The following is a 27828-nucleotide window of genomic DNA, read 5'->3' as shown; positions in this document are numbered from 1 at the left end:
AGCCTGAGTTTCCCTAACACCTTGGTCCTGGTACTGCTGGACCCTAGGACAGCATGTAGTCTGCCAAAGCTAGGTTTGAAAATGGTGCCTTGCTGTAGCCATTTTGGTCTCAGAAAGGGTGTGGGACCCAGTGCAAGCTGCCTCCCTAAAGCAGTTCCAACCCATGGTTTACTGGCAGCTCCCTATGTTAGTTTCAGAGGTTTGGAGGATCAAGGGGATCTCCTATAGCCAGGATGGCAAAATTCCAGACTAGAGTTATGGTCTGTTGGAATTCTCTCACTCACCCTTTCCCTGTGTTGGAAAGTCACCCTTAGCTGCCTTTTATGAAAATCACAGAAGCTAGCTGTACAAACCAAACCACAAAATCTTAATAAGAAAGGAAGAGAGGGAAGAAGGGAAGAATTAAATATACTCCTTCCTAAATCACAAGTGTTAAAATAAATCATCAAAATGAAAAAGTAATTATTCATAGTTAAGTGTTTGAACTAATGAAGGAGACTCCTAATGGGTCATACCAGTTACAGAAAGACGAAAATATTTCCTGAAGGACTGTCTACTAGTCTTCCTTTAAAAGTATTTTTTTTCCCACAGGTTGGGGTGCAGAGGAGTAGAGAAAGACAGAGGCAAACTTAATAAGAAGCAAGTAGTTTAATGCTAGAAAGTCAAAGCATCAATCAGAAACGTCAGAGTAGCTTCCTTCTATTTGAATGTCTCATGGTGTCACAGACACAGACAGAAAAACAAATCCAATGTGCATGTCCACCTTAAAGACAGGCAGTGTTCTAACAGATCCAAATGTTTAATTCTAGACATAAGAAATTTTCTCCTAAAAACTTGCCAAGATAATACATGCTAACTTCAGCCTCCTAATATAGTGAAGACTGGATGAAATACATGTGATTTTCTCTCTTGAAATTAGAAACATTAAAGAAAAAGTACAGCAAAATAAAGAAGGTATTTTAGAGACAATTCTTTAGCTTTTCTCAATCTGCAAGTGTTAATGCCAGAACTCTAATATAGAAACAAAGAACACCCCCTTCCTCCTACTTCCCTCATCCCCATTTATTCACTTCTTCTTGGCAAGGGTTGGTATACTAACTAGAAGCCTTAAACTATGGTAAGATGTTTATTTTTCACATTATCTTCTCAGAGCTTTAAGGAAAAAAGAAAAAAACTCAAATATTTACTCACTGTTTTTAAAATTTAGAGCCCTTTTAACAGACTCAGTATTCCATCAAAACAATCATAAACATTCTAATGTACTTCAATAACAGCCAAACAATAGTCTTAGAATCATGGCTCTACTCATTACAGCTGTAGTAACTGACTTTCAGCAAGTTATTTAATCTCTCTGACCTCCATAAAAGAGATAATAATGGTGCCTACCTCATGAGGTTAAACTGAGAATTACATGTCTATATATAAAAAGCTTAAAACAGTATGTGGTATAGAATAAGTGCATATAAGTGTTGACTGTTTTTGTTGTACTGATGTTATTAAAATAATTATGAGTCTAACAAGGTAGAAAGCGGGAAAAAATGAATTTTAGAGTCAGGTTTGAGGAGTGTGCCTAATAATACCTATGTAACTTTGGGCAAGTTACTTAACCTTAGCAAAGCTATTTCATCATTTGTAAAAAGGAGACAACAATACCTACTTTTAACATTTTGAGGACTAATAAAAGATAATGTTTGTAAAGCAAGTAGCACAGAGAAGTGACCAATAAACAAAAGTAATCATTATTATTGCTGTCAGCCAACTTCTCCCCAGACAATAAGGAAGTTCTTCTGTCCCTTGTGGAAGCTGTACACTTTACTTTGAGTTCTAACAGGGAAACCGGAAAAATGCAAATTTAATTGTACTAAAAATCACTAGTGAAAGAACTTTCCTACACCCTAGAAAAGGAGGAATAGGAGAAAGGCATATTTATCTAGAGTTTTTCCAAATCCAATCATCTCACAAAGTACAAGAAATAGTTGCCCCGCTAGAGGTTTGAGTAAAAACACATCAACACAGCAGTTCATTGTATATGCAATTTTAAGAGCAGTCATGTCATTTTGTTGTTTTACTACTGTGTCAATAATTCTTCTCTGTTGATTTTTTTCATTTGAAACTTGTAAAAATAAAATCAGAGCTCTGATAAAATTGGCAAATTTTTACAGTAAAGGAACGGCAGAAAGGAATGTAAAAAAGTACAGACATGCAGGGATGGACCGGAAAATTGGAAAAGATACCAACAAAACTTTGAATGTTAGAAAGTGGGTGAATGATGCACACGTATGTTTATTGCGGCAGTATTCACAATAGCAAAGACTTGGAGCCAACCCAAATGTCCATCAATGATAGACTGGATTAAGAAAATGTGGCACATATATACCATGGAATACTATGCAGCCATAAAAAGGGATGCGTTCATGTCCCTTGCAGGGACATGGATGAAGCTGAAAACCATCATTCTCAGCAAACTTTCACAAGATCAGAAAACCAAACACTGCCTGTTCTCACTCATAAGTGGGAGTTGAACAATGTGAACACGTGGACACAGGGAGGGGAACATCACACACAGGGGCCTGTCAGCGGGTGGGAGGCTAGGCAAGGGATAACATTAGGAGAAATACCTAATGTAGGTGATGGGTTGATGGGTGCAGCTAGCCACCAGGGCATGTGTATACCTATGTGACAAAACTGCACATTCTGCACGTGTACCCCAGAACTTAAAGTATAATAAATAAATAAATAAATAAATAAATAAATAAATAGTGGGTGAATGAACTGGTAACTGATTTAGCATGAACAAATCAGAAACCTAATTCAAAAGTAGGCTAACTGCTATTGGCTCAGGAATTGGAAACACTGGGTATTACCAGAAATGAGAGTAGAGGCGAGGTTGAAAAGAGGTGAGATGATTAGAAGTCTATTTAAGGAGACAGTATGTTTTAGAAAGAGGTAAGCTATTAAAAGGTCTTTAAAAAAAATATGTATAAGCTAAAATAAGCAGAATGAGTCAGGAAAACACTCTAGACTATAAAAACTACATGCAGAATTAAACAGATCACAGTTTTTCAGAACTAGGGCATTAAAAAACATGTGATGCTAGGAGTCAACCTATGCTCTGCCACTTTAGCTATGCAAACTACAGTGCTTAAGTTTTCACTTCTAAATGAAGTAGTTGGATGAGATGAGTGGTTCTCACCTAGGGTGCACATCAGGATCACCGAGGGAGGGAATATCTTCTAAAGAAACACATGGTTGGAGTCCCGTCCACTGAGATTATGACTCCTGGTTATGTGTTACAGAAAAAGCTCCCCTTCCACTGAAGAAGATGATCTAAAAAAATTCTTTCAAATTTCAATACTTTATACTTTAAATTTCAAAGAAAAATAGATATAACTGCATTCATTCAACAGAAACCATTGTGAGCTTTCCTTTAGACTAGCTTGAAACACACCAGGGACAGGCACAGGGGAGTAACAATATGAGATTTATTCCACTAACCAATGTTTCTCGAATGAATGAATGTATCTGTGGTATTGTCATGAGTTTAATTTTCTAACTCAACTAGGTTAATTTTAATTAAACTACTACAGGGTATAAATTTTCTTGAAATGGAAAATATTCCTAAGTCTATCCTAGATGTCCAACCGACTGATATTCCTCAGTTTCTCACAATTGTTGTAATTCTTTCATCATAGAATCGTAGTTTTAGCTTTTCTTTTTTTCTTTTTACTCTTCTATTTGTAGTATTTGAAAAGTAACAAATGAACACAGTATTAGAAATATAGACAGTTATGGAAGGAAATAACATAGAAAATAAAACACCTCTGTTTGTTACTCCCAATACTACTCCATAGAGATAATTAAACCCTCTTCTCCATTTCTGACTTTAATCATCTTAGTGTTACCCCCAAAACTTTAAATGTGATTAGATTTTTCTTTCTTCGGTTACAATTACATATCTATTAAGCAAGATCCAGTGATTTCCTCCCAATGACAAAATTTGCCTCACTTATACTACATCCTTTAAAGTTTTTATAGTTATGTCTTTATATGTCTTTTATATCTTTATAGCTATATCTTTATCTTTAGTTCTTAGATACATTACCTTTCAAACTTTGAATAAGTGTAATATCTACTTGATCCATTACATTATACTATATTTCTTGAATTTTCTTTCTGTACAGTGAGAAAATCAGTATACCTTCCCTTCACTATCCAACTTTTAATAGCTATACCATTTATTTCCCACCATCAGGGTTTTAGCATTTGTATTATAGCCAGAGATTGGATCTTCCATGCTTTGTTTACAGATTTATTCTGAAAACAAAAGTCTACAAACATAAAATATATAAACACTTGTCACTACAGAAACAGGATATGTGATTAGAGTCATAGAATGTAAGATGTCAGACCACGGTTACTAAAACAGATACTTGAAAGAATGTTCTAAGTGTAGAGGCCAATGGAATTTCCTTTCTAACATTCAGCTCCTTAGAATCATGCCTCATTTTAGTTTGCTTCATCTTGAACCATGACTTTCTTGTTCAGCTTTTCATTTTTACTACTTTTTTTCTTTTTTGTTTGTTTGCTTTTTTGAGACAGGATCTCACTCTCTCACCCAGGTTCAAGTGCAGTGTTACGATCTCAGCTCATGCAACCTTGGCCTCCTAAGCTCAAGCGATCCTTCAACCTTAGCCTCCTGAGGAGCTGGGACTACAGGTGCACACCACCCCACCCAACTAATTTTTTTGGTATTTTTTGTAGAGACGAGGTTTCACCATGCTGCCCAGGCTAGTCTCAAGCTCCTGGGCTCAAGCGATCCAGTCACCTCGGCCTCCCAAAGTGCTAGGATTACAGGCATGAGCCATTGCGCCTGGCCCGTTTTTATTAAATTTTAAGTACCTCTTTCTTCCAGTTGTCAGGAATACCTGCTACGCCCTCTGCCAGGAACATTCATCCTCTGGCTCTTTATGTGGTTGGTTTCTAATATTTGAGGTCTCAGCTCAAATGTTATCTCCTCACAGAAGAATTACAGCTGTTTGATCATATTATTTGTAAAAATGCTCAATTACATACTGATTTCCTCTTAAGTAGCTTCTTTCCAGAACTGCTGCATGGCTGTGCTCCAGCAAAATAAAAAAGGACCCAGGAAGGAGGAACATGCAACATTTAAGATACAGCAAAACTAAACCAAAAGTATAGTATAAAGAAAGGCCACATATAGCAAAAAAAAAAAAAAAAAAGAAAAGAAATTGGACCTTTGCCTCGCATCAATTCCCAAAATTAATTGCAAGTGAATTAGAAACCTACATGTAAAAGATAGAACTATAAACCATTTAGAAGACAATGTACAAGAATATTTTATGCCTTGGAGGAGAAAAGGACCCAAAAAACACAAACCATAAAAGATAGGTAAATTCAACTACCATTAAATTAAAAATTCCATTTATCAAAAGCAGCATAAAGACAGCAAAGAAACTATAAACTGGTCAAAGATGGCTGTAACACACATAACCAACAAAGGATTAACATCTAGACTATATGAAGAACTTTTACAAATCAATATGAAAAGACAAATTACTAAAAAGAAAAGTGGGCAAAAACTTGAAAAGACATTTCACAGAAAGGAAAATGACAATATACCTATGAAAAGATGTTCAACTCCACTAATAATCTGAGAAATTCAAATTAAAATGGCATCACATTAGATGCCATTTGTGAGAGTCTGTTATGGTGGTGGCCTCCAAACAACTACAACTCCCAGTAGTCCCTTCTGGCCAAGCTGTCCATTTTAACCCACAGATACATTCCCAGCTCTGGGCCCAATCTGTAAAAAGACCTGGCAGCTTCCATTTTTGCACTCTGGGTAAGAAGTCTAGCTACTTTTTTGGATAAATCATGTGAAGACGCTACATGAGGAGAGAGGTCCTGAGCCAACATGGAGGCCCAGCCATGGTAGAGCCATAGCTAACATGTTGACTGCATGTAGCCACATAAGTATGACCACAGGCACAATCAGCAGAAGAACCATACAACTGAACCTAGCTCAAATTCAAGAATGGTGGTTGTCTAAGCTTTGCAGTGGTTTGTTAAGCAGTAATAGATAACTGAAACTGAATTCATTTTATTGTTTTCATCTTCAAAAATCTGAAAGATGAAAAAACTGTCATATATCCCAAGGAAAATAAATCTACCCAGTAAAGTCAAAAGGTTTTTGTTTTGTTGTTGTTGCTGTTGTTTTGTTAGCATACAACTACCAGGCATTTGTGGTTAGTTAACAGAATTCATAGTATTTATTATTAAGAAGTTTTTTGGCACATGGAAAAATTAATAAAGAAGAAAAATTTTGAAGACTCAAGTAATACAAGCCAGAGACTAAATCTTAATTTGCCAACTATAATGAAAGGATTAAACCATGTTAAACCTAACAGAACACTATGCAGCCATAAGAGAAAATGCAAAATAGGTTAAGTGACAAATACAGAATTCAAAATTGTAAGCACACAACTATAGGACTATGTTTTTCAAATACAGGTAAAAATCATAAGGGTTATGTATATTTTCCTTAACCTTTGTTTTTCAAATTTTCTATAATGTAACTTACTTTTATAATTTAAAATATTTGCTTTTTAAAGTAAATTAAGGACCAACAAATAAATAGGAAGAACAGACAAGAATGATGAGCAAGGAGAGCTATTAATTCTTTGGAACATCTAGAAATCACAATTAACTGTTTATACAAAGAGCTATCTCAATTGAGGGCAAGGCAAAGGCTGCCATTCTCATTACTAATATGTTATAAATGTACAAGTGACTTTTTCTCTCAACGTAGCACCTATAATTCAAAATCTACCATTTAAAACATTATTTTATATGCTTTGAGTGTGCATTTCCATTTTAGGGAATTTAACAAACAGAAATACAAACATGTCAAAATTACATGTACAAGGATGCTCACTGCTGTATTCTCTGTAATAGAAGAAAATTAGAAAAAAACACAAATATATATATTTAGACAGAGTCTTGCTCTGTTGCCCAGGCTGGAGTGCAGTGGTGAGATCTCAGCTCACTGCAGCCTCCACCTCCTGGGTTCAAGCAATTCTCCTGCCTCAGCCTCCCGAGCTGGGATTACAGATGTGTGTCACCACGCCCAGTTAATTTTTGCATTTTAGGAGAGATGGAGTTTCGCCATGTTGACCAGGCTGGTGTTGAGCTCCTGACCTCAAGTGATCCTTCTGCCTCAGCCTCCCAAAGTGTTGGGATTACAGGCGTGAGCTACCATGCCTGGCCCAAATATATATTAATGTATATATAAATTGACTAAATAAAATTAAGATTAAATAAAATATAATATATCCATACACTAAAACACTGGGCATTAAAGAGAATGCCATTAATATATGTTATTCATGTACTTCCTGGGAAAGTAAATAATATATTTTATTAAGTAAGAAAATAAAGTTGTAAAAATTAAATGTATAGGATTAGCCCATTTGTCTTAAAGTACTGGACACTGTATAGAAAAAAATATAGAACAATAAACATTAATGTTAATAGTAGTTAATGCTGAAGGAGAATACAAAAGACTTAGAATTAAGACATCATATATTTCTGAATTCCTTCCGAAGACCAGGATGTATTAGTTTAACAATAATGAGGAAAAAACTGTCTTAAAAAGTAGTATACTGGCTGGGTGCGGTGGCTCACACCTGTAATCCCAGCACTTTGGGAGGTCGAGGCAGGCGGATCACAAGGTCAGGAGATCAAGACCATCCTGGCTAACAGGTGAAACCTCGTCTCTACTAAAAATACAAAAAATTAGCTGAGCGTGGTGGCAGGCACGTGTAGTCCCAGCTACTTGGGACGTTGAGGCAGGAGAATGGCATGAACCCGGGAGGCGGAGCTTGCAGTGAGCCGAGATTGTGCCACTGCACTCCAGCCTGGGCGACAGAGCTAGACTCCGTCTCAAAAAAAGAAAAAAAAAAAAAGTAGTAAAAGGTAGTATACTAACAACAGATCATTTTAAAAAAATATATCATTTGTCTTCCTTGGCTCATGGGCACACGACTAAAAATTTCCCCAGCTATTTCTGGATTTCCTGGGGCTGAAGGTCTCTTCTTAATGATTTAAAGAAACCAAAAAGCTATGTTGGATGGGAATAAAAGCAGAAGAATTTTTTTAAAAAATTGGAATCGGAGCTTCTGTTAGTTCCTCTACATTTACTTCTGTTCTCTAACACACTGTCCTACCCAAGAGTAAATGCTAGTCCAGACAGGCCACAGCTCTAAGTTTACGCAGGAATTCTGATGAATCCAAATAACAGCTTAACATTGTAATCCACTTTATAAAATGTTTTTTCTCTTGTGCTTTTAAAGCAAATGAACACTGATGGCTACAAATTTTATTCTTAGAAGATTTTTAAAAATCTTTTTTTCACCCACCTCATTTTTATTCTCAAAGCACCCAATTTTGGTGAATAGATTACCCCGAGACTGAAAGAAACGAAAAACAAGTGTGATAATCTCTTAATTGACAAAGTATTCAGGCTGAATGTCATAGGCATAAAAGATGAATAACTCAACATAAAGGCATTCCAAAATAGGCAATATTCTTGGTTTTCACCAGAATCTACTTCACAATCTAGGTAAAATCAATTACAGCAATAGCATGATAATAATAGGGAAGTGAACTGTCATAAAGCATTTACTGCATGCTAGGTACTGTTCTTTTTACATTTATTAACTCGTTCAATTCTAACTGATAATATATTAGGTATATTCATCACATTCTCCCCATTTGCAGATGAGGAAATTGAGACTTAGCAGTGTTAACTAATCTGCCCAAGGTAACAGTAAGCAGTAGAAATTATATGTATAGGATGATACATGTATAGGTAACAGTAAGTTGTAAAAATTATATGTATAAGATTAACCTATTTTTCTTACTGATAGGAAGAGCTTACTGATAGGAACCTAAGCATATTGGCTCCAAAGTCTATGCTCTTAACTGGCATTCTGAAAGAATCCTTGAGAAATGAGCAGAAAAACAACTTGTTCACTAAATAGCAAGCCCTAAAGCAAGACAATAATTAAAAATCAATACTCCCAAGTATGGCTTAAGAAAGTAGAATAATGCAGCTTGCCAAACGGTCACTTATAAAATCTTTCACACATACAAAATGGTTTGTAAATAACTATGAACTGTATCTTAGAATACAGCCAAATGTCTAAAATTCCCAAGTTACGATGACAGTTGTCTATTGATCTGGATGGTAGTAATTTATTGCAGAGTAAATCAATGAAGTTTGCACAATATCCACCTGTAGCCTGTTAACAGGCATGTTAAAAAGAGTTGAAACATGGAAATTTCAGGCTTTACAGGGCTTCTTCAATCTATATACATTTATATAAAGATGTCTCATCTAAAAACATTTAAAAGTCGAATTATCTGGAGAAAATATTCATATAAAAATTATTTTCAGAAACTGGTATTTAGCCTAATGCCATTAGAATTGATTGCTCGTATATGTGAACGTCATTCCAGTTTCTGCGGGTTTCAAAATACAAAGAGTGACATTTAAAGCCTGTGTAATGTGTCATTAAACATATATTAAAATGGGAACATTTCCACTTTGTCAGGAATATACAGTTTGTTAGGATAACGGCTATGCTAACTGCTCACAAATTTCTGTTGTGAGTATTAAATATATCATGCACTGTAAAATATATTTTAGGAGAAAAGATAGAGCTGAACTAGGGCTGGACAATTGCTCTGATCACAATAAGGCCAGGCAACTAGAACCTTAAAGAAAAAACATGCAGTTCTTTTAAAAAAAAAAAAAAGAAAAGAAAAACAGCGTTACTGAGATATGATTGACATGCAATCACCTGCACATAAGTAAAGTGTACAAGTGGGTAAGTTTTGGCATATGTGTCTATCCATGAACCATCACCACAGTCAAGACCAAGAACATATCCACCAACTCTAAAAGTCTCGTGTCCCCTGTAATCCCTTCCACCCACTCCACTACTCCTGAATCTGTCCAACTATGCAAGCACTAATCTACTTTCTATCATTGAAGATTGCTTTTTCTAGAGATTTATATTAATGGAATTATACAGTATATAGTCTGCTAAGCCTAAATTTTTAAATTCAGCTGAATTATTTTGGCATTCATTCATGTTACTGAATGTATCAGTAGTTGCTTTTCATTGCTGAACAGTTTCCCATTATATAGATATACCACAATTTATCAGTTCACCTGACGAACACTTGGGTTGTTTTAATTTGAGGTTATAAAAAAAAAACCTGCTGTGAATACTAGTGTGTAACTATATGCTTCCACTTCTCTTGAGTAAACACCTAATATAATGGTTGGATTATATGGTAGGTGTATATTTTGCACTTTCTTAAAAAGTTAAAATACTTTGCAAGGTAGTTGTACAATTTTACCTTCCTCACAGCAGTGCATAAGAGTTCCAGTTCCTCCAGATCCTTGCTTGATAGGGGAAGCCTTTTTAATTTTGGTCATTGTAATAGCTATGTAATGGGTATATAATTGTGGTTTTAATATTCATTTTCCTAATAACTAATGTTGAACATCTTTTCATGTGCTTTTCTCAATGGTTCTTTTATGGATTGTCCTTCTGGTGTTGTATCTAATAATCTATGACTAATCCATGGCTGCAAAGATTTTTCCTGTTTTCTTTGGAGGGTTTAATAGTTTAGGTTTTATACTTAGGTCTATGATCCCTTATGAGTTAATTTTTGTTTACCGGGGTATATGGAGCCACAGTAATTTCTTTTTGCATATGCACATGAAATTGTGACATATCCATAAGGATATGGACTTGTTGAAAAGAATATTCTTCCTCCGTTGAATGTCATTTGCATCTTTGCCAAAAAATCAGTTAGGCATATTTCTTTGGGTCCATTTTTGTATTCTCTACTCTGTTTTACTGATGTGTCTGTCTTTATACCCATCCCATATTCTAGGTTTATAATAAGATTGATAAGTAGTATGAGCCCTTTGTTCTTTTTCAACATTGTTTTGGTTTTTCTAGGATCTTTACATTTCCATATAAATTTTAGAATAAATTTGTCAATTTCTACAAAAAATGCTGGCTGAGAATGCAACTGGAATTGCACTGAATATTTTTTGAGACAAGGTCTATCCCTGTTGCACAAGTCGCAGCGCAGTGGTGTGATCCTGGCTCACTGTAGCCTTGAGCTCCTGGGCTCAAGCAATCCTCCTGCCTCAGCCTTCCAAGTATCTAGGACTACAGGCCACCATGTCTCAGTAATTTTTTAAACAAGTTTTTGGAGAGAAAGGGTCCGACTGTCTTGCTCAAGCTGGTCTTGAACTGCTACACTCAAGCAATCCTCCTGCCTTGGCCTCCCAAATGCTTGAATTTTAGGTGTGAACCACTGTGTCCAGTCCCTAATTGAACATTTGGATTACTTTGGAGAGAAATAACATCTTAACAGTATTGCATGTCCTTAACCTCATGAACACAGGATATTGCTTAATTTTTTTTTTTGAGACGGAGTTTTGCTCTGTCTCCGGGCTGGAACGCAGTAGTGTGATCTCTGCTCCCTGCAAGCTCCGCCTCCTGGGTTCAAGTGATTCTCCTGCCTCAGTCTCCTGAGTAGCTGGGACTACAGGCGCACGCCACCATGCCCGGCTAATTTTTGTATTTTTAGTAGAGATGGGGTTTCACCATGTTGGCCAGGATGGCCTTGATCTCTTGACTTCGTGATCCGCTTGTCTCTGCCTCCCAAAGTTCTGGGATTACAGGCATGAGCCACCGCTATCAGTCTTTTTATTTAGGTGTTCCTTAACTTCGCACAGGAATATTTTGTAGTTTTTAAGTGTCTAGGCCTTCGACATTGCCACATTTATTTCTTTTTATTCCATATACATAGAAATGTTTTGTAAATGGTATTGTTTTAAATTTTTGACTTCTACTTGTTCATAGCCAGGACACAGAAATACTACTGATTTTAATACACTGATGTTGTATCCTATAACTTTGTGAAATTCACTTATTAGTTCTTGTAACATTTTTTGCAGATTTCACTGCATCTTTATGTAGATGGTCATGCTATTTATAAATAAAGAATATTTTACTATTTGCTTCTCAATTTGGATGTCTTTTATTTATTTTTTCTTGACTTATTACATGGCCTGAAACTTTCAGTACAATGTTGAATAGAAGTGGTAAGGCTGAATATCCTTGCATTGCTCCTGACCACTGGGGGAAAGCATTCAATCTTTCATCATTGAGTATGATGTTATTAATAGATGTAAAATTTTCATATAAGCTTTATCAGGTTGAAAAAGTATCCTTACATTTCTAGTTTGCCAAAGGTTTTTATCACTAATATATGTTAGATTTCATCTAAAAGAATTTGTACCTATTGAGATGAACATACAGTCACTCTTTTTTAGCTTATTAACATGCTGAATTGTGTTAATTGGTTTCCAAATGCTAAATTAAACGTGTATTCCTGTAGTAAATGGCACTAAATAAGGAAATATAATTGTTTCTAAAATATTGCTGCATTTGATTTGCTAAAAATTTTGTTTAGAATTTTTGCATGTAGGTTCATGAGGGATATCAATTTTTTTGTCTTTGGTTTTCATATCAGGGTATTACTGGCACCACACAATGAACTGTTAAGTATTTCCTCTTCTATAATTTTCTGGAAGACTTTATTTAGAAAATAGAGTATTTCTTCCTTAAATGTTTGGTAGAATTTACCAGTGATGCCTCTGGGCTTTGAGTTTTCTTTGTGAGAAAGCTTTTTAACTACAAATTCAATTTTCTTAACAGATATAAAACTAGGTTATCCTTTTCTTTTTTCTCTTAAGTATTCTCATAACGGCAATTACATCAAATTGGTTGATAGTATTTTTGAAGTGTTCTACATCCTTAGATTTTCCTCGTTCTATTAACCATTGAGAATGTGGTAATGAAATCAAGTATAATTGTGGATTAGTTGGCTTCTCTTTGAAGTTACATCAGTATTTGCTTCACGTATTTTAACTCTGTTTTTTAAGTATATAAAAAACAGTAATACTGCTAGCAGTAATACTCCTTGTTCCACAATCTATTTTGTTCTATGTTCATACAGTTACTCCAGCTTTCTTTTGGTTACTGTTAGCAGAGTAGATACTTTTAGGTTATTTCTTTAAATTTCATGTGGGTTTCTGACAGGCAGTTTATATTTGTGTCTTGCTTTTTCTCCCCTAAATACAATTTGACAGTCTCTGCTTTTTAATTGGGGTGCTTAAACCACTGACAAATAATGTGATTATTTATATATTAAGTTGAAATCTATTATTTTGATTTCTATTTGTCCCATCTATTGCTTGCTTTCTCTCCTTTTCCACCTTTTCTTAATTTTTTTAAAAAAAACAGTATTATCCCCTTTGTTCATCTATTTGTTATAATCTTGTTATTTTAGTGGTTGCTTTAAGGTTGCTATTATACAGCTTTAGCTTATCACAGCCTATCTTCAACTGATATTACATCAGTTCACATATAGGATAAAAACCATACAACAAAATACCTTCATTTTTCCCTTAATGCAATATTTGTCATACATTTTACTTATACATATTTGTTGAAACCCCTAAAGTGAATGTCATTATTTCCTTTAAAGAGGGAATTACATTTAAAATGACTTATATAATAAAAAATATTATATATTTACCCATTAGGTTATGTTTTGGTGCATGCCATTAGTTTATGTATATTTCCATCTGGTATAATTTTCCTTCTTTATGAAAGACTTCCTTTAACATTTCTACTAGTGTGGACTCCTGGTAACGATGTTTTTCTGCTTCTATGTCTGAAAATCTCTACTTTGCTTTTGGCTTTTAAAGTTTCTTTTTCTGGGTATAGAATTCGAGGTTGACATTTTTTTTTTAAAGTACTTTTAAATGTTGCTCTAATGTGCTCTTGTTTGCACTGTTTCCTGCAAGAACCTGCTGTCATATTTTTCTTTTCTTCCATTGTATGCAACATGTATTTTTTTTCTGGCTGCTTTTAAGATATTTTTGTTCATCACTGATTTCAAGCAATTTACTTTTGATGTACTTTGGTATACATGTGCTTAGGTGCATCTTCTGCATGTGTTTGAGGTTCACTGAGGTACTTCAATCCATGGGTTTATAGTTCTCATCACTTTGGAAAATTTTTGGCATTATTTCTTCAAAAGTTTTCTGCTCACAACTCTCCTTCAGGAACTCCAGTTATATATCTATTATATATATATAGTATATATATTATTTATATTATATAATATTTATAATATATTATTATATTATTATTTATATTATATAATATTTATAATATATTATTATATTATTATTTATATATTTATAATATATTATATTATTTATATTATATATGATATAAATATATATATTAGATCACTTAAAGTTGTCCAACTCAAGATTTTAGTTAAATCACTTTTTTCTGTCTAACTGCTATATCTCCAACTCACTCATTTTTTCTTCTGCAATGTCTAATCTCCCATTAATCCAATCTAGTGTATTTTTCTTATTAGACATAATGATTTTCATACACAAAAGTTCAATCTGCTGGGTGTGGTGGCTCATGCCTATAATCCCAGCACTTCTGGAGGCTGAGGTGGATCACTTGAGACCAGGAGTTCAGGACCAGCCTGGGCAACAAAGTGAGACTCAATCTCTACCAAAAAAAAAAATCAAACAATTAGCCAGGTGTCGTGTTGTGCACCAGGAGTCCCAGTTACTTGGAAGGCTGAGACAGAAGAATCCTTTGAGCCTAGGAGAAAGAGGCTGCACTGAGCCATGTTCACACTACTGCACTTCAGCCTGGGTGACTGAGAAAGATCCCATCTCAAAAAACAAAGAAAGTTCAATTTGTGCCTCTTTGGTATCTATATGGTACTATTCGTCTTTATCAACCAATGGAATATAGGTATAATAATGGTTTAATGATCCTTGACTGTTAATTTTATCATCTGTGTCAATTCAACTGATTATTCTCCTGTATGGGGATTGCATTTTACTGCTTCTTTGCATGCCTACTTTGAATTCTCAATGTTGTGAATTTTATCTTCTTGGGTATTGTATATTTTTGTATTTCTATATTCTTGAGGTTTATTCTGTGACAGTTTAGTTACGGTTTATCCTGTGACAGTTTAGTTACTTGGAAACAGCTTGATTCATTTAGATCTTTCTTTTCTGATTTGTTGAATGGGTGTGGAGAGGTGCTCAGCCTAGAGCTATTTATTTTCCATGACTAAGACAAAAATCTAACTGGAATATTCTGCCTAATGCCCTATAAATTATGAATTTTTCTCTTGCTGATGGGAACAAGCACTATTCCCAGGCATTATTTTACTAATATGAATTCTAAAATAAATTCCATCTCTATAAGTTCCCATCATGTGTTCCTCACCAATTAAGTTTTCCTTGTTAGTTGGTTTATTTGTCTGTTTTCACGCTGCTGATAAAGACATATCCAAGACTTGGCAATTCACAAAAGTAAAGTTTAAATGGACTCACAGTTCCACTTAGCTCGGGAGGTCTCACAATCATGGCAGAAGGTAAGGAGAAGCAAGTCCCATCTTAAGGGGATGGCCTGCGACAGGCAAGGAGAGCTTGTGCAGGGAAACTCTCCCTTATAATACTGTCAGAACTCATGAGATTTATTCACTATCATGAGAACAGCATGGGAAAGACCAGCCCCCATAATTCATTCATCTCCCACCGGGCACCTCCCATAACACGTGGGAATTATGGGAGCTACAAGATGATATTTGGGTGGGAACACAGAGCCAAACCATATCAGTTGGAATTAACTCTAGAATAATTGTACTTCTCATTACTTCCTTTCACTTCACTTAGGCCGGTAAAAAAATCACCAGATATTCTAAATGTGTAACAGTGAGTCTTCTAGCATATGCCCAATTGTTGTGGAAGCAGCCATGTGACATGCCACTACTCTCTGGGATTGCTCAACCAGTAAACTGGGCCTGGAACATTCTCTATACGGAAGCTGAGCTGTTGTATGCCCCCAAATTCTCCTTCCTTATCAAGAGAAACATCATATGGACCCTGACCAGCCCCACCAGTATGTCTGTCCCTCGTGGGAAGGGAACTAGGTCTTCACCTGAAGCATGAGAAGGGTGCATGTAGTCTATTGCCCTGCACTGGCTATAAGAAGGGACTCATTGGCCATGAGAGACCAGCTGCCTTAGTGTATGTGTGCTGCAATAAGAGAATACCACAGGCTGAATAATTTATAAAAAAGAGAAATTTATTTCCCATAGTTCAGGAGATGGTGAAATCCAAGATCAAGATGGAAGTTTTCAGTAAGGGCTGCTCTCTGCTTCTAAGATGGCACTTTGAATGCTCCCTCCACTGGTGAGGAGGAATGCTGTGTCTTCACATGGCAGAAGGCAGAAGAACAATAAGGGAACCCACTCCTGCAAGTTCTTTTTATAACAGCATTACTCTGTTCATGATGGTGAGACCCTCATGACCTAAATATAATACCTCCCATTAAGCCCCACCTCTCAATAATGTTGCACTGGGGATTAAGTTTCCAACACATGAATGTGGGGGAACACAATCAGACCATAGCACTGGTATACACTGTAGACAGTGATCTTGCTGAGTCTCTTCTCCTTTCTGTGAGTAAAGTATTGTTCCAATCTGTGACTTGTGGGTTGAGTCTTCCTTTGCAACTCTGAACCGACCGAAGATGCAGTGGGCTGACGTCTATGATCTCCCATTTCTGGTGACTGGCACTGTTATGGTTGCTACCAAACTCCATGTAGTGGGAATCCTCACTTGGGATTGGTAGCTGGATCTTCCTGCTTGATACCAATATTATATATTGGAGTTCCTATTACTATAATCTCTTATTTCTATACCAGCCTTTATTCTGTTTTTATGGCAGCATCATTTACTTCCTATTCTGTGGACTGCAATAGTTACATCACTTCCATATCTCTTTCCTATTATCTTCATCCAAATGCTTTTAACTGTGATCCTACCTGAAGAATAAAAGTTTCTTTATTCTTAAATTACTCAGAAGTATGAGTTGACATTGATTTAGACTAGATTTAATGGTTAAATTTACTTCTCAGTCTGCCCATATAATCATCACAGTTTATATCTATAATAAACATAAAACCTTCTCTGAGGTACTGGAGGTTCAACTTTAAGGTTTCTAAGTCTTAAGAGGCACACCAATAGGTATTCATATAATCTTTCTTTTTATTTTATTCATTTTATTTTTAAATTTTATTTTATTATTTTTAGAGATAGGGTCTCAGTCTGTTACAGGCTGCAGTGGTACAATGGTGCAATCATAGCTCACTGTAGCCTTGAACTCCTGGGCTCAAGTGATCCTCCCACCTCAGCCTCCTGAGTAGCTGGGAATACAGGTGTGTACCACCATGCCCAGCTATTTTTCAAATATTTGCAGAGATGGGGTCTGGCTATGTTGCCCAGGCTGGTCTTGAAATGGCTTCAAGTGATCCACCTGCCTTGGCCTTCCAAAGTGCTGAGATTATACACATGAGCCACAGTGCCCAGTTCATATAATGTTCTTTTAAGGCAATACTAGTCAGCAGCTTTAAGGAAAAAACAAATCTGTCATTAAAAACTCAAATGCAACAGTGGGACTACAATCTTGAAGTACTGGGCAAAGCAAATGCCAAAAGAAGAAAATGTGGCAAGGAGAAATAGGAAAGAAGATCTGGTGCTCTCGTGTACAAGAAATAGAAATGGCCACATGAGGTGAAGGAATAGGCATACAGTATACTATATTAATCTCCTAATGACAATAATGATCACTAAAAGAAGATAGTAAAGAGACTAGACATAAAGAAAGTTAAAAATATGTTAAGAGTTCCAAGTCTGAATGCCAACTGACACATTTCTCATGAGCAGAAAAGAGTTACCATAGCTGGCCTGAACCTGCTACCCTTAGAAAGTCCTGCTTACACAGTTGGCCCTTGGCTGGCAATATGCAAACCGATTTCTGAACTGTTTCTACCAATTCGTAATCGATATTCATATCTTACTATGCCTAACCAGTTTATACAAACAACGTGGTTCATGCTGAACATCTGCTTTCCCTCTGGGAGTCTGGAAATTGATATACCGTAGAGGGTGCCTATGTGACCAGCTCCCAACAGAAACTTTATGTTCTGAGTCTCCAGTGAGTCTCCCTGGTAGATAACATTTCACAGTAGTTGTCAGAATTCATTGCTGGAGGAACAAAGCATATACTGTGTGATTCCATTTAGAGATGAGTCTTATAAGATTGCATGGGCTTTTCTTCCAGACTTTACCTTTTCCCTTTATTCCTTTCATAGCAATAAATCTTGGCCGGGCGCGGTGGCTCTCACCTGTAATCGCAGCACTTTGAGAGGCTGAGGCAGGCAGATCACTTGAGGCCAGGAGTTGGAGACCAGCCTGGGCAACATGGCAAAACCCAACCTCTACTAAAATTACAAAAATTAGCCAGGCAGAGTGGCACACACCTGTAATTCCAGCTACTTGAAAGGCGGAGGCATGGGAATCTCTTGAACCTGGAAGGCAGAGGTTGCAGTGAGCCAAGACTGCACCACTGCACTCCAGCCTGGGGGACAGAGTGAGACTCTGTCTCAAATAAAATAAAATAAAATAAAAAAGTAAAATAAAGTAAAATAAAATAAAGTAAAATAAAGTAAAATAAAATAAAATAAAGTAAAATAAAATAAAATAAAAAACCTTGACAGTGAGTATGACTATATGCAGAGCCTTCCGAGTCTTGTCAATCACCAAACCTGGGGGGTTGTCTTGAGAACCCTGAAACACCTTGTTTCTGGGTTTGATTAATGTGGTCCCTTGTTTTAAAAACAAAAAAATGACGTTAGGGTGGCACACAGTTCCAGTTGGGTGTCCTTCTCTATGAGATAGTGCTCTGAGTACTCAGGCAAATTATCTGAGAAAGAGGGCACCAAGTAAGAGTAGCCATGTAAGAGTATCGGGAAACAGCAGTCACTCAATCTGTCAAGCAGGCAAGAATCCATCAAACATTTATTTCATACCCAAAGCAGAGCAAAACGCTTAAGGATATACATTTTTGAGAGCTCTGAACACTGTGTAAAGGTGTAAGCTGAACAGAGCAACAGACTGACAAAATCAAAGGAGCATTAAACTTAAAAAGTTATATGCTGACTCAGTCTGGAAGAACTGAGGCTACCAACACAGTTAGCTAGCCAATGAGAATAGGATTACCTCACGATGCCAATGACAGGCCTTTAAGGATACACAGTGAAAGAATGAAGAACAGTGGATTAAGCCTTCAAGTTGCTCCTTTTGCTCATCAGTGCTAAACAGTGCTGTAATCGGGGAGGCACACAAGTTACCTTGTGTTTCTACTTATTTCTAGCCTATTCTCTAAACATGCTGCCTCCTTAAGTAGTATGTTTCTATCTGAATGATTAAAAAGCATGACTACCACACTTAAAAAAGCTATTAGAGTAACCAAGAAGATACCACACTGTAGGGGGTATTTATCAGAGCTTTCTTTTAATCAATACTCCGTATGAAATGAAATAAATTTACTTAGCAAAATTGAATCACTGATATGACCTGGGAGATTGAGATCATATAACAACACAAGTCAAATAATAAATTCCAAATCCTAAATTAATCTGACTGCTCCACTTTCAGAGATTTCCTTCTGCTCAGCATTCTTAAGATTTAGCATCACAAAGTTACAGCTGGAAGGAATCTTAGATAACATCAAATCTACATAGGTATTTGAGAAAATAAACAATGTACCACTCCTGTCTTATTTAGAATAAAACATTCTAAATATTTTATTTAGAATATAATATTCTAATTAATTATAGTATATAACAATTGTAATGTAATGTAATCTATAAACAATGTAATAAATATTACACTGTTTTCTCATCCATCCATCCATCCATCCATCCTTCCTTTTTTCCCTCCTTCTCTCTACATATCTATCATATCTCTTTAATCAGGCTAAGTCATTGAAAAAGAAGACATGGATCTACTTTGAGATTTTGGTGCTTACTGTTGTAACCTGTAAAAAGCAGGAACGCAATAATTTTATTTCATTTTGATATTGAAATTTATATTACATTTGTTTCACAATTATTCAGCAAGGTAAAAACATATGTAATATATCACCAATTCTTTCTGAAAAACACAGATCTCACCTGAGCTAATAAGCCCAGTCACGACTAGCTTACATCTCCTTAAATAATCAACATATTCATTATAGGAACTCATACATTTCTTATATCCAGGCATTAATTTCTGTTCCAGAACTACACCGTCCAATATTATAGCCACAGGTGTCTATTAATATTAAACAAAACTCAGTTCTCCTCAGTCTCATCAGTCATATATCAAGTGCTCAAGAGCCACACATGGTGAGTTGCTATCATATTGGACAATGCACAGACAGGACAGTTACATCATCACAGAAAGTTCTGTTGAGCAGTACTGCTGAGAGGTTTCTTCTTTCAGGGTAGTTTGACTGCAATTGATTTCTGTGTCTTTCTCTGTTTTGTTTATATCCCATGACATGCCTAATCCAGAGGCTTTCTATAATGGCAAACTGTAAATATCTAAGATAGACATAAAGGTAAATCATAGGTACAAAATTAAAAAATTTAAAGGAACTATAGAGGAGGAAAAATAATTTTATCTCTATCCTTCGTAGTTCTTAACTGGGATTCTCTAACAAAAGACAGACCAACAAGAGAAAAACAAACAAAAAGCTTTAACAATTAAGGGAAGAAATGATTTAGTATTCACTGAATAATAAAAGTTAAAAAATCAGTTGGCAAAAGGGATTAAAATTTAACTTTGTTAACAGGCAGTTGAAGGAAGTTAACTTACGAGAAGACTTAACTCCACAAGTAGAAGCACAGTCAAATATTACATTTTCTGAGGTTTTATCTGTTTACCTGAAGGGTGCCTGGCAAATTGCTTTGTCAGCAATGCTCAATATATAGTCAGTATTCCCATCCAAAAAAGGGAAAAGGGTGTTTAGAATTGTAGCTTGTACTTTGGTCCTTGGATCAATAACTTAGAAAGAGTTCAATGGATACCAGTGACTGATATCAACATAATGTCAAAGGATAACCCAATCCTCTCTCTCTTCTGCACTCAAGACTTTTTATCTCAGCATGGTGATACTAACTTTGCAAATTCCAGTACTACTAATCTGGCTGTTTATATACCATAATCGATAGAATTGGTTCCAGATCAAGACTTGCTGTTCCAAGAGCAAAAATTCACACATACTTTGTCTGAGACAATCTGTTTAGTACTAGATTATACTTCTTATCACATAATGCCCTATGACAGATGGCACAGTTTTTGAGCCAGAGTCCATTAGAAATAAATGAACAATAGAAAAAATCCTTCTGTGATGCAGAGAAAGGGAAATGCTTATATACTGTTGATGGGAGTGTAAATAATTACAACCTGTATGGAAAACAGTATGGAGATTTCTCGAATAACTAAAAATAGAACAACAATTCAATCTAGCAATCCCACTACTGTGTATCTACCCAAAGGAAAATAAATAATCACAAAAAAAGATATATGTACTTGTATGTTTATTGCAACACTATTCACAATAGCAAAGATATGGAATCAACATAAATGTCTATCAATGGATGAATAGAAAAAGAAAATGTGGCATATATACACAATGGAATACTATTCATCCACAAAAAAAGAATGCAATTATGTCTACTGCAGTAACATAAATGGAACTGGAGGCTTTTATCTTCAGTGAAACAACTCAGAAACTGAAAAATACCACGTTCTCACTTAGAAATGAGAGCTAGATAATGTGGAATAATAGACATTGCAGACTTAGAAGAGTGGAGGCTATGAGGGGGGAGCAGATAATAAAAAAATTACTCAATGAATATAAAGTACATTATTCAGATGATGGATACACTAAAAGCCCAGATTTCACTACCTACATAATATAGCCATGTAACAAAACTATACTCGTACCCCTAAAATTTATACAAATCAAAAAAGAAAAAAGCCGCCTTCTGAGACGGAGAATTGAGAACCAATGTCAAAGAGTCAGATATAAGAGCAAACAACCCTGATTCCAAAAAAGGTGACCATAAACTTAAATTTTGCAGTATATTTTGACCACTGTGCCCAATCATATCTAATTTAGATAACACACAAACTTTAATGTTATTAATATCACATTATCAGTTTAAATACTTTTCAAGTTTCATTTTGAATCTGTAACCTGCTAGTAGAAAGTATATATCTTCAGGTCAATAACCAGGTATTAAGGTCTAGATTACACTGAAAAATAGAATTTTTCAAGATATATATGTATATGTGTGTGTGTGTATGTATGTGTGTGCACACAATTATATATAAAACTGTGTCCCTGGTAGCAATTATCAATCAATCAGAAACCACTAACTGGAAGACAATAGTAAATATATGTCTGTAATGTTGATTTGGTTTTCAACTACTCTGAGACTTGTAATATTTCACTGAGTAATTATTTACTATTATTCAATTTAGCCTGACATGAGGACTCAGAATGGGTATGCACAATTTTAAATGGAGTGTATAGAGAACGATGCCTTCTCTCACATTAGTAGCATCTGGGCCACAATAACTTCTGTCATTACCTGAATGGCCATAAAACATGCAATAATGAATAAAAATATTAAAAAGCAAAATTTTTTATTATTATTATTTTACTTCGAGTTCTAGGGTACATGTGGACAACGTGTAGGTTTGTTACATTATGTATACATATGCCATATTTGTGTGCTGCACCCATTAACTCGTCATTTACATTAGGTATACCTCCTAATGCTATCCCTCGCCCCTCCCCCCACCCCCTAGCAGGGCCTGGTGTGTGATGCTCCCCACCCTGTGTCCATGTGTTCTCATAGTTCAATTCCCACTTATGAGTGAGAACATGCGGAGTTTGGTTTTCTGTCCTTGGGATAGTTTGCTCAGAATGATGGTTTCCAGCTTCATCCATGTCCCCACAAAAGACATGAACTCATCCTTTTTTATGGCTGCATAGTATTCCATGGTGTATATGTGCCACATTTTCTTAATCCAGTCTATCACTGATGGACATTTGGGTTGGTTCCAAGTCTTAAAAAGCAAAATATTTTTAAAATCCAATAAAAATAATCCATTCTACAGATTAGTCAGCTACCACGGCAGCATCTTCAACATGAAATTGATATATTCACATAACAGACAAAACTTCAGATAACTGAAAATAAAGATACAAATTTCCACAAAACAGAATTTTAACTATCACCTTGTTGGTAATATCTTTTCCTGTTTCAGGCTCAATGTGTGTTCCTCTGTATTGTTTAAATGTGTGCACCAATGGCCCTCAGGTATATTCCCAGCATTTAGTATTTTATACTCCAGAGGGGAGGAAGAGAAGTTCGCTTACTGGGACAGGAATGGGAAGGAGACAGGTTGGCTGCCAGAGAACCCGCTGGACATAGGGGACACACTATCCATGAAAGACCAATGCCATCATTGAAGCTGATCTTGCTGTTTCTTTTTTATGTGAGTTAACTGTTGTTTCATCCAGTGCTTGATTGCTTAGTGTTTTCCTTGGCTACTCTGACACCAAAAAAAGTAGGCAGAAGTTTCGGAACTTCCATTAACAATGGCTGGCATTGTGATGATCTTTGATCCTTCTGTGGTTAGACCCCTCCCTTGACATGGTAACCATATACATGATATTCTGCTCTTCCTCTGTGTTAAAAGGCAATACTTCTGGCTATTACTAATTATATAAGGGTAAATTATATAGTGTAATCCACTGTTGAAGTTCAGGTATAAAAAACACTGCACCTAAAGAAGACAAAAACTGGTGCTGAGAAAAATCATTAACTGAAACTAGGTTTTACAAAAGGTGTCCTGAATGATGGATTAATGTTGAGCTTAATTTTTGTGCATGGTGTGAAGGGTCCAAATGTATTTCTTTTTGCATGTGTTCAATTGTCCCATCATGATTAGTTCAAAAGATTATTCTTTCTCCCCATTTAACTGCCTTAGCACTTTTGTCAATAATCAATTGACCATCATTGTTACGGTTTATTATTTGAATTTATAATTTGGTTCCACTGATTTATATATCCATCCTTATGGCAGTACTACACTGTCATGAATACTGCATGTATTTTCTTTTTAAACTTCTATTTTAGGTTCAAGGTACATAGCAGGTTTGTTATATAGGTAAACTCGTGTCATGGGCTTTGATGTACAGATTATTTCATTACCCACGTAATAAGCATAGTACCCATAGTTATCTTTTTCTTATTCTCTCTTTCCTCCCACCCTTTACCTTTTGGTAGGCTTCAGTGTCTGTTGTTTCTCTCTTTGGGTCCATGTATTCTTATATTTAGCTCCCACTTACAAGTGAGAACTTGGTTTTCTGTTCCTGTTAGTTTGCTAAGGATAATGGCCTCTTGTTCAATCCATGTTTCTGCAAAGAACATGATCTCGTTCTTTTTTATGGCTGCATAGTATTTCACGGTATACAGTACCACATTTCTTTTATTTATTTTATTTTTGAGATAGAGTTTCACTCTTGTCGTCCAGGGTGGAGTGCAATGGTGTAATCTCAGCTCACCGCAACCTCTGCCTCCTGGGTTCAAGCAATTCTCCTGCCTCAGCCTCCCGAGTAGCTGGGATTACAGGCATCCACCACTACGTCTGGCTAATTTTGTATTTTTAGTAGAGACAGGGTTTCACCATGTTGGTCAGGCTGGTCTTGAACTCCCAACCTCAGGTGATCCACTGACCTTGGCTTCTCAAAGTGCCTATGTCGTGAATGGTATTATCTAGGTTTTCTTCTAGGGTTTTTATGGTTTTAGGTCTTACGTTTAAGTCTTTAATTCATCTTGAATTATTTTTTGTATAAGGTGTAAGGAAGGGGTCCAGTTTCAGTTTTCTGCATATGGCTACACAGTTTTCCAAACACCATTTATTTAATAATCCTTTCTCCATTGCTTGTTTTTGTCAGGTTTGTCAAAGATCAGATGATTGTAGATGTGTGGTGTTTTTTCTGAGGCCTCTGTTCTGTTCCACTGGTCTATATATCTGCTTTGGTACCAGTACCATGCTGTTTTGGTTACTGTAGCCTTGTAGTATAGTTTGAAGTCAGGTAGCATGATGCCTCCAGCTTTGTTCTTTTTGCTTAGGATTGTCTTGCCTATACAGGCTCTTTTTTGGTTCCATATGAAATTTAAAGTAGTTTTTTCTAATTCTGTGAAGAAAGTCAATGGTAGCTTGATGGGGATAGCATTGAGTCTATAAATTACTCTGGGCATTATGGCCATTTTCATATTGATTCATTCCATCCATGAGCATGGAATGTTTTCCCATTTCTTTGTGTCCTCTCATTTCCTTGAGCAGTGGTTTGTAGTTCTCCTTGAAGAGGTCCTTCACATCCCTTGTAAGTTGGATTCCTAGGTATTTTATTCTCTTTGTAGCAATTGTGAATGGGAGTTCACTCATGATTTGGCTCTCTGTTTGTCTATTATTGGTGTATAGGAATGCCTGTGAATTTTGCACACTGATTTTGTATCCTGAGACTTTGCTGAAGTTGCTTATCAGCTTAAGGAGATTTTAGGCTCAGACGATGGGGTTTTCTAAATATACACTCATATCATCTGCAAACAGAGACAATTTGACTTCCTCTCTTCCTATATGAATACCATTTATTTCTTTCTCTTGCCTGATTGCCCTGGCCACAACTTCCAATACTATGTTGAGTAAGAGTGGTGAGAGAGAGCATCCCCATATCTTGTGCCCGTTTTCAAAGGGAATGCTTCCACCTTTTCCCCAATCAGTATGATATTGGCTGTGGGTTTGTCATAAATAGCTCTTATTATTTTGAGATATGTTCCACCAATACCTAGTGTGTTGAGAGTCTGTAGTATAAAGGGGTGTTGATTATTATCAAAGGCCTTTTCTGCATCTATTGGGATAATCATGTGGTTTTGTCATTGGTTCTGTTTATGTGATGGATTATGTTTATTGATTTGCATAAGTTGAACCAGCCTTGCATCCCAGGGATGAAGCCGACTTGACTGTGATGGACAAGCTTTTTAATGTGCTGTTGGATTCGGTGTGCCAGTATTTTATTGAGGATTTTCACATCAATGTTCATTGGGGATACTGGCCTGAAATTTTCTTTTTTTGTTGTGTCTCTGCCAGGTTTTGGTATCAGGATGATGCTGGCCTCACAAAATGAGTTAGGGAGGAGTCCCTCTTTTTCTGTTGTTCAGAATAGTGTCAGAAGGAATGGTACCAGCTCCTGCTTGTCCTCTGGTAGAATTCAGCTGTGAATCTGACTAGTCCTGGGATTTTTTTGTTATGTCTCTGCCAGGTTTTGGTATCAGGATAATGTTGGCCTCATAGAAGGAGTTAGGGAGGAGTCCTTACTTTTCAATTTGTTAGAATCGTTTCAGTAGGAATGCTACCAGCCCTTCTTTGTACATCTGGTACAATTTGGCTGTGAATTTATTGGGTCTTGAGATTTTTTTGGTTGGTAGGTTATTACTGATTCAATTTCAGAGCTCATTTATTGGTATGTGTAGAGATTCAATTTCTTCCTGGTTCAGCCTTGGGAGATTGTATGTGCCCAGAAATTTATCAATTTCTTCCAGATTTTCTAGTTTGTGTGCATAGAGGTGTTCATAAGAGTCTCTGATGGTTATCTGCATTTCTGTGGGATCAGTGGTAATATTCCCTTTTTCATTTCTGATTGTGTTTACTTGGATCTTCTCTCTTTTCTTCTTTATTAGTCTGCCTAGTGGTTTATCTATCTTATTAATTTTTTTCGAAAGACCAGCTCCTGGCTTCGTTTATATTTTAAATGTTTTCTTTATGTTTCAATCTCCTTCAGTTAAGCTCTGATTTTGGCTATTTCCTGTCACCTGCTTCCTTTGGGGTGGTTTGCTCTTGCTTCTGTAGTTCTTTTAGTTGTGATGTTACGTTGTTAATCTGAGGTCTTTCTAACTTTTTATGTGGCTGTTTAGTGCTACAAATTTCCCTCTTAACACTGCCTTAGCTGTGTTCCAGAGATTCTGGTATATTGTACCTTTGTTCTCAATCATTTAAAAGAACTTCTTGTTTTCTGCCTTAATTTCATTATTTACTCAAAAGTCATTCACAAGCAGATTGTTTAATTTCCATGAAATTGTATAGTTTTCAAAGATCTTCTTAGTCTTGAATTCCATTTTTATTGTACTGTGGTCTGAGAGAGTAGCTAATATATGATTTTGGTTCTTTTGCATTTGCTGCAGATTGTTTTATGTCCAATTGCGTGACCAATTTTAGATTATGTTGTATTCAGTGCAGATGAGAAGAATATATATTGTGTTGTTTTGGGGTAGAGAGTTTTATAGATGTCTATCAGATCCATTTGGTCCAGTGTTCAGGTCCTGAATATCTTTGTTAATTTTCTGACTCAAGGATCTGTCTAATACTGTCAGTGGGGTGTTGAAATATCTCACTATTATTGGGTGGAAGTTTAAGTCTCTTTGAAGGTCTCTAAGAACTTGCTTTATGAATCTGGGTCCCCCTGTGTTAGATGCAAATATATTTAGGCGAATTAGGTTTTCATGTTGAATTAAAACCTTTGCCATTATGTAATGGCCTTCTTTGTCTTTTTTGATCTTTGTTTTCTGATACTAGGCAAGATGTTTAAAGTCTGTTTTGTCTGATATTAGAATTGCAACCCTTACTTT

The 27828-nt window shown here is 36.0% G+C and overlaps 1 protein-coding gene across 11 annotated transcripts in view; it reads right to left on the bottom strand.

The window, feature by feature from the left end:
* KIAA1328 (KIAA1328 ortholog) overlaps nt 1-27828 on the bottom strand; it is a 396501-nt gene that overhangs the window by 229747 nt on the left and 138926 nt on the right. For 3 of the 11 annotated variants that reach the window (XM_063653602.1, XM_063653603.1, XM_063653605.1), the window contains one exon: nt 8439-8489. The exons of the other annotated variants lie outside the window; for them this stretch is intronic. In XM_063653602.1, the coding sequence (XP_063509672.1) occupies nt 8439-8489 (51 nt within the window). The remainder of the gene's footprint in view (nt 1-8438; nt 8490-27828) is intronic. 11 annotated transcript variants of the gene reach the window in all.

This window comes from Pongo pygmaeus, chromosome 17 (genome assembly GCF_028885625.2).
Source record: "Pongo pygmaeus isolate AG05252 chromosome 17, NHGRI_mPonPyg2-v2.0_pri, whole genome shotgun sequence".
NCBI lineage: Eukaryota > Metazoa > Chordata > Mammalia > Primates > Hominidae > Pongo > Pongo pygmaeus.
The sequence above is the reverse complement of the archived record's forward strand: the minus strand, read 5'-3'. Positions and strand labels throughout refer to the sequence as shown.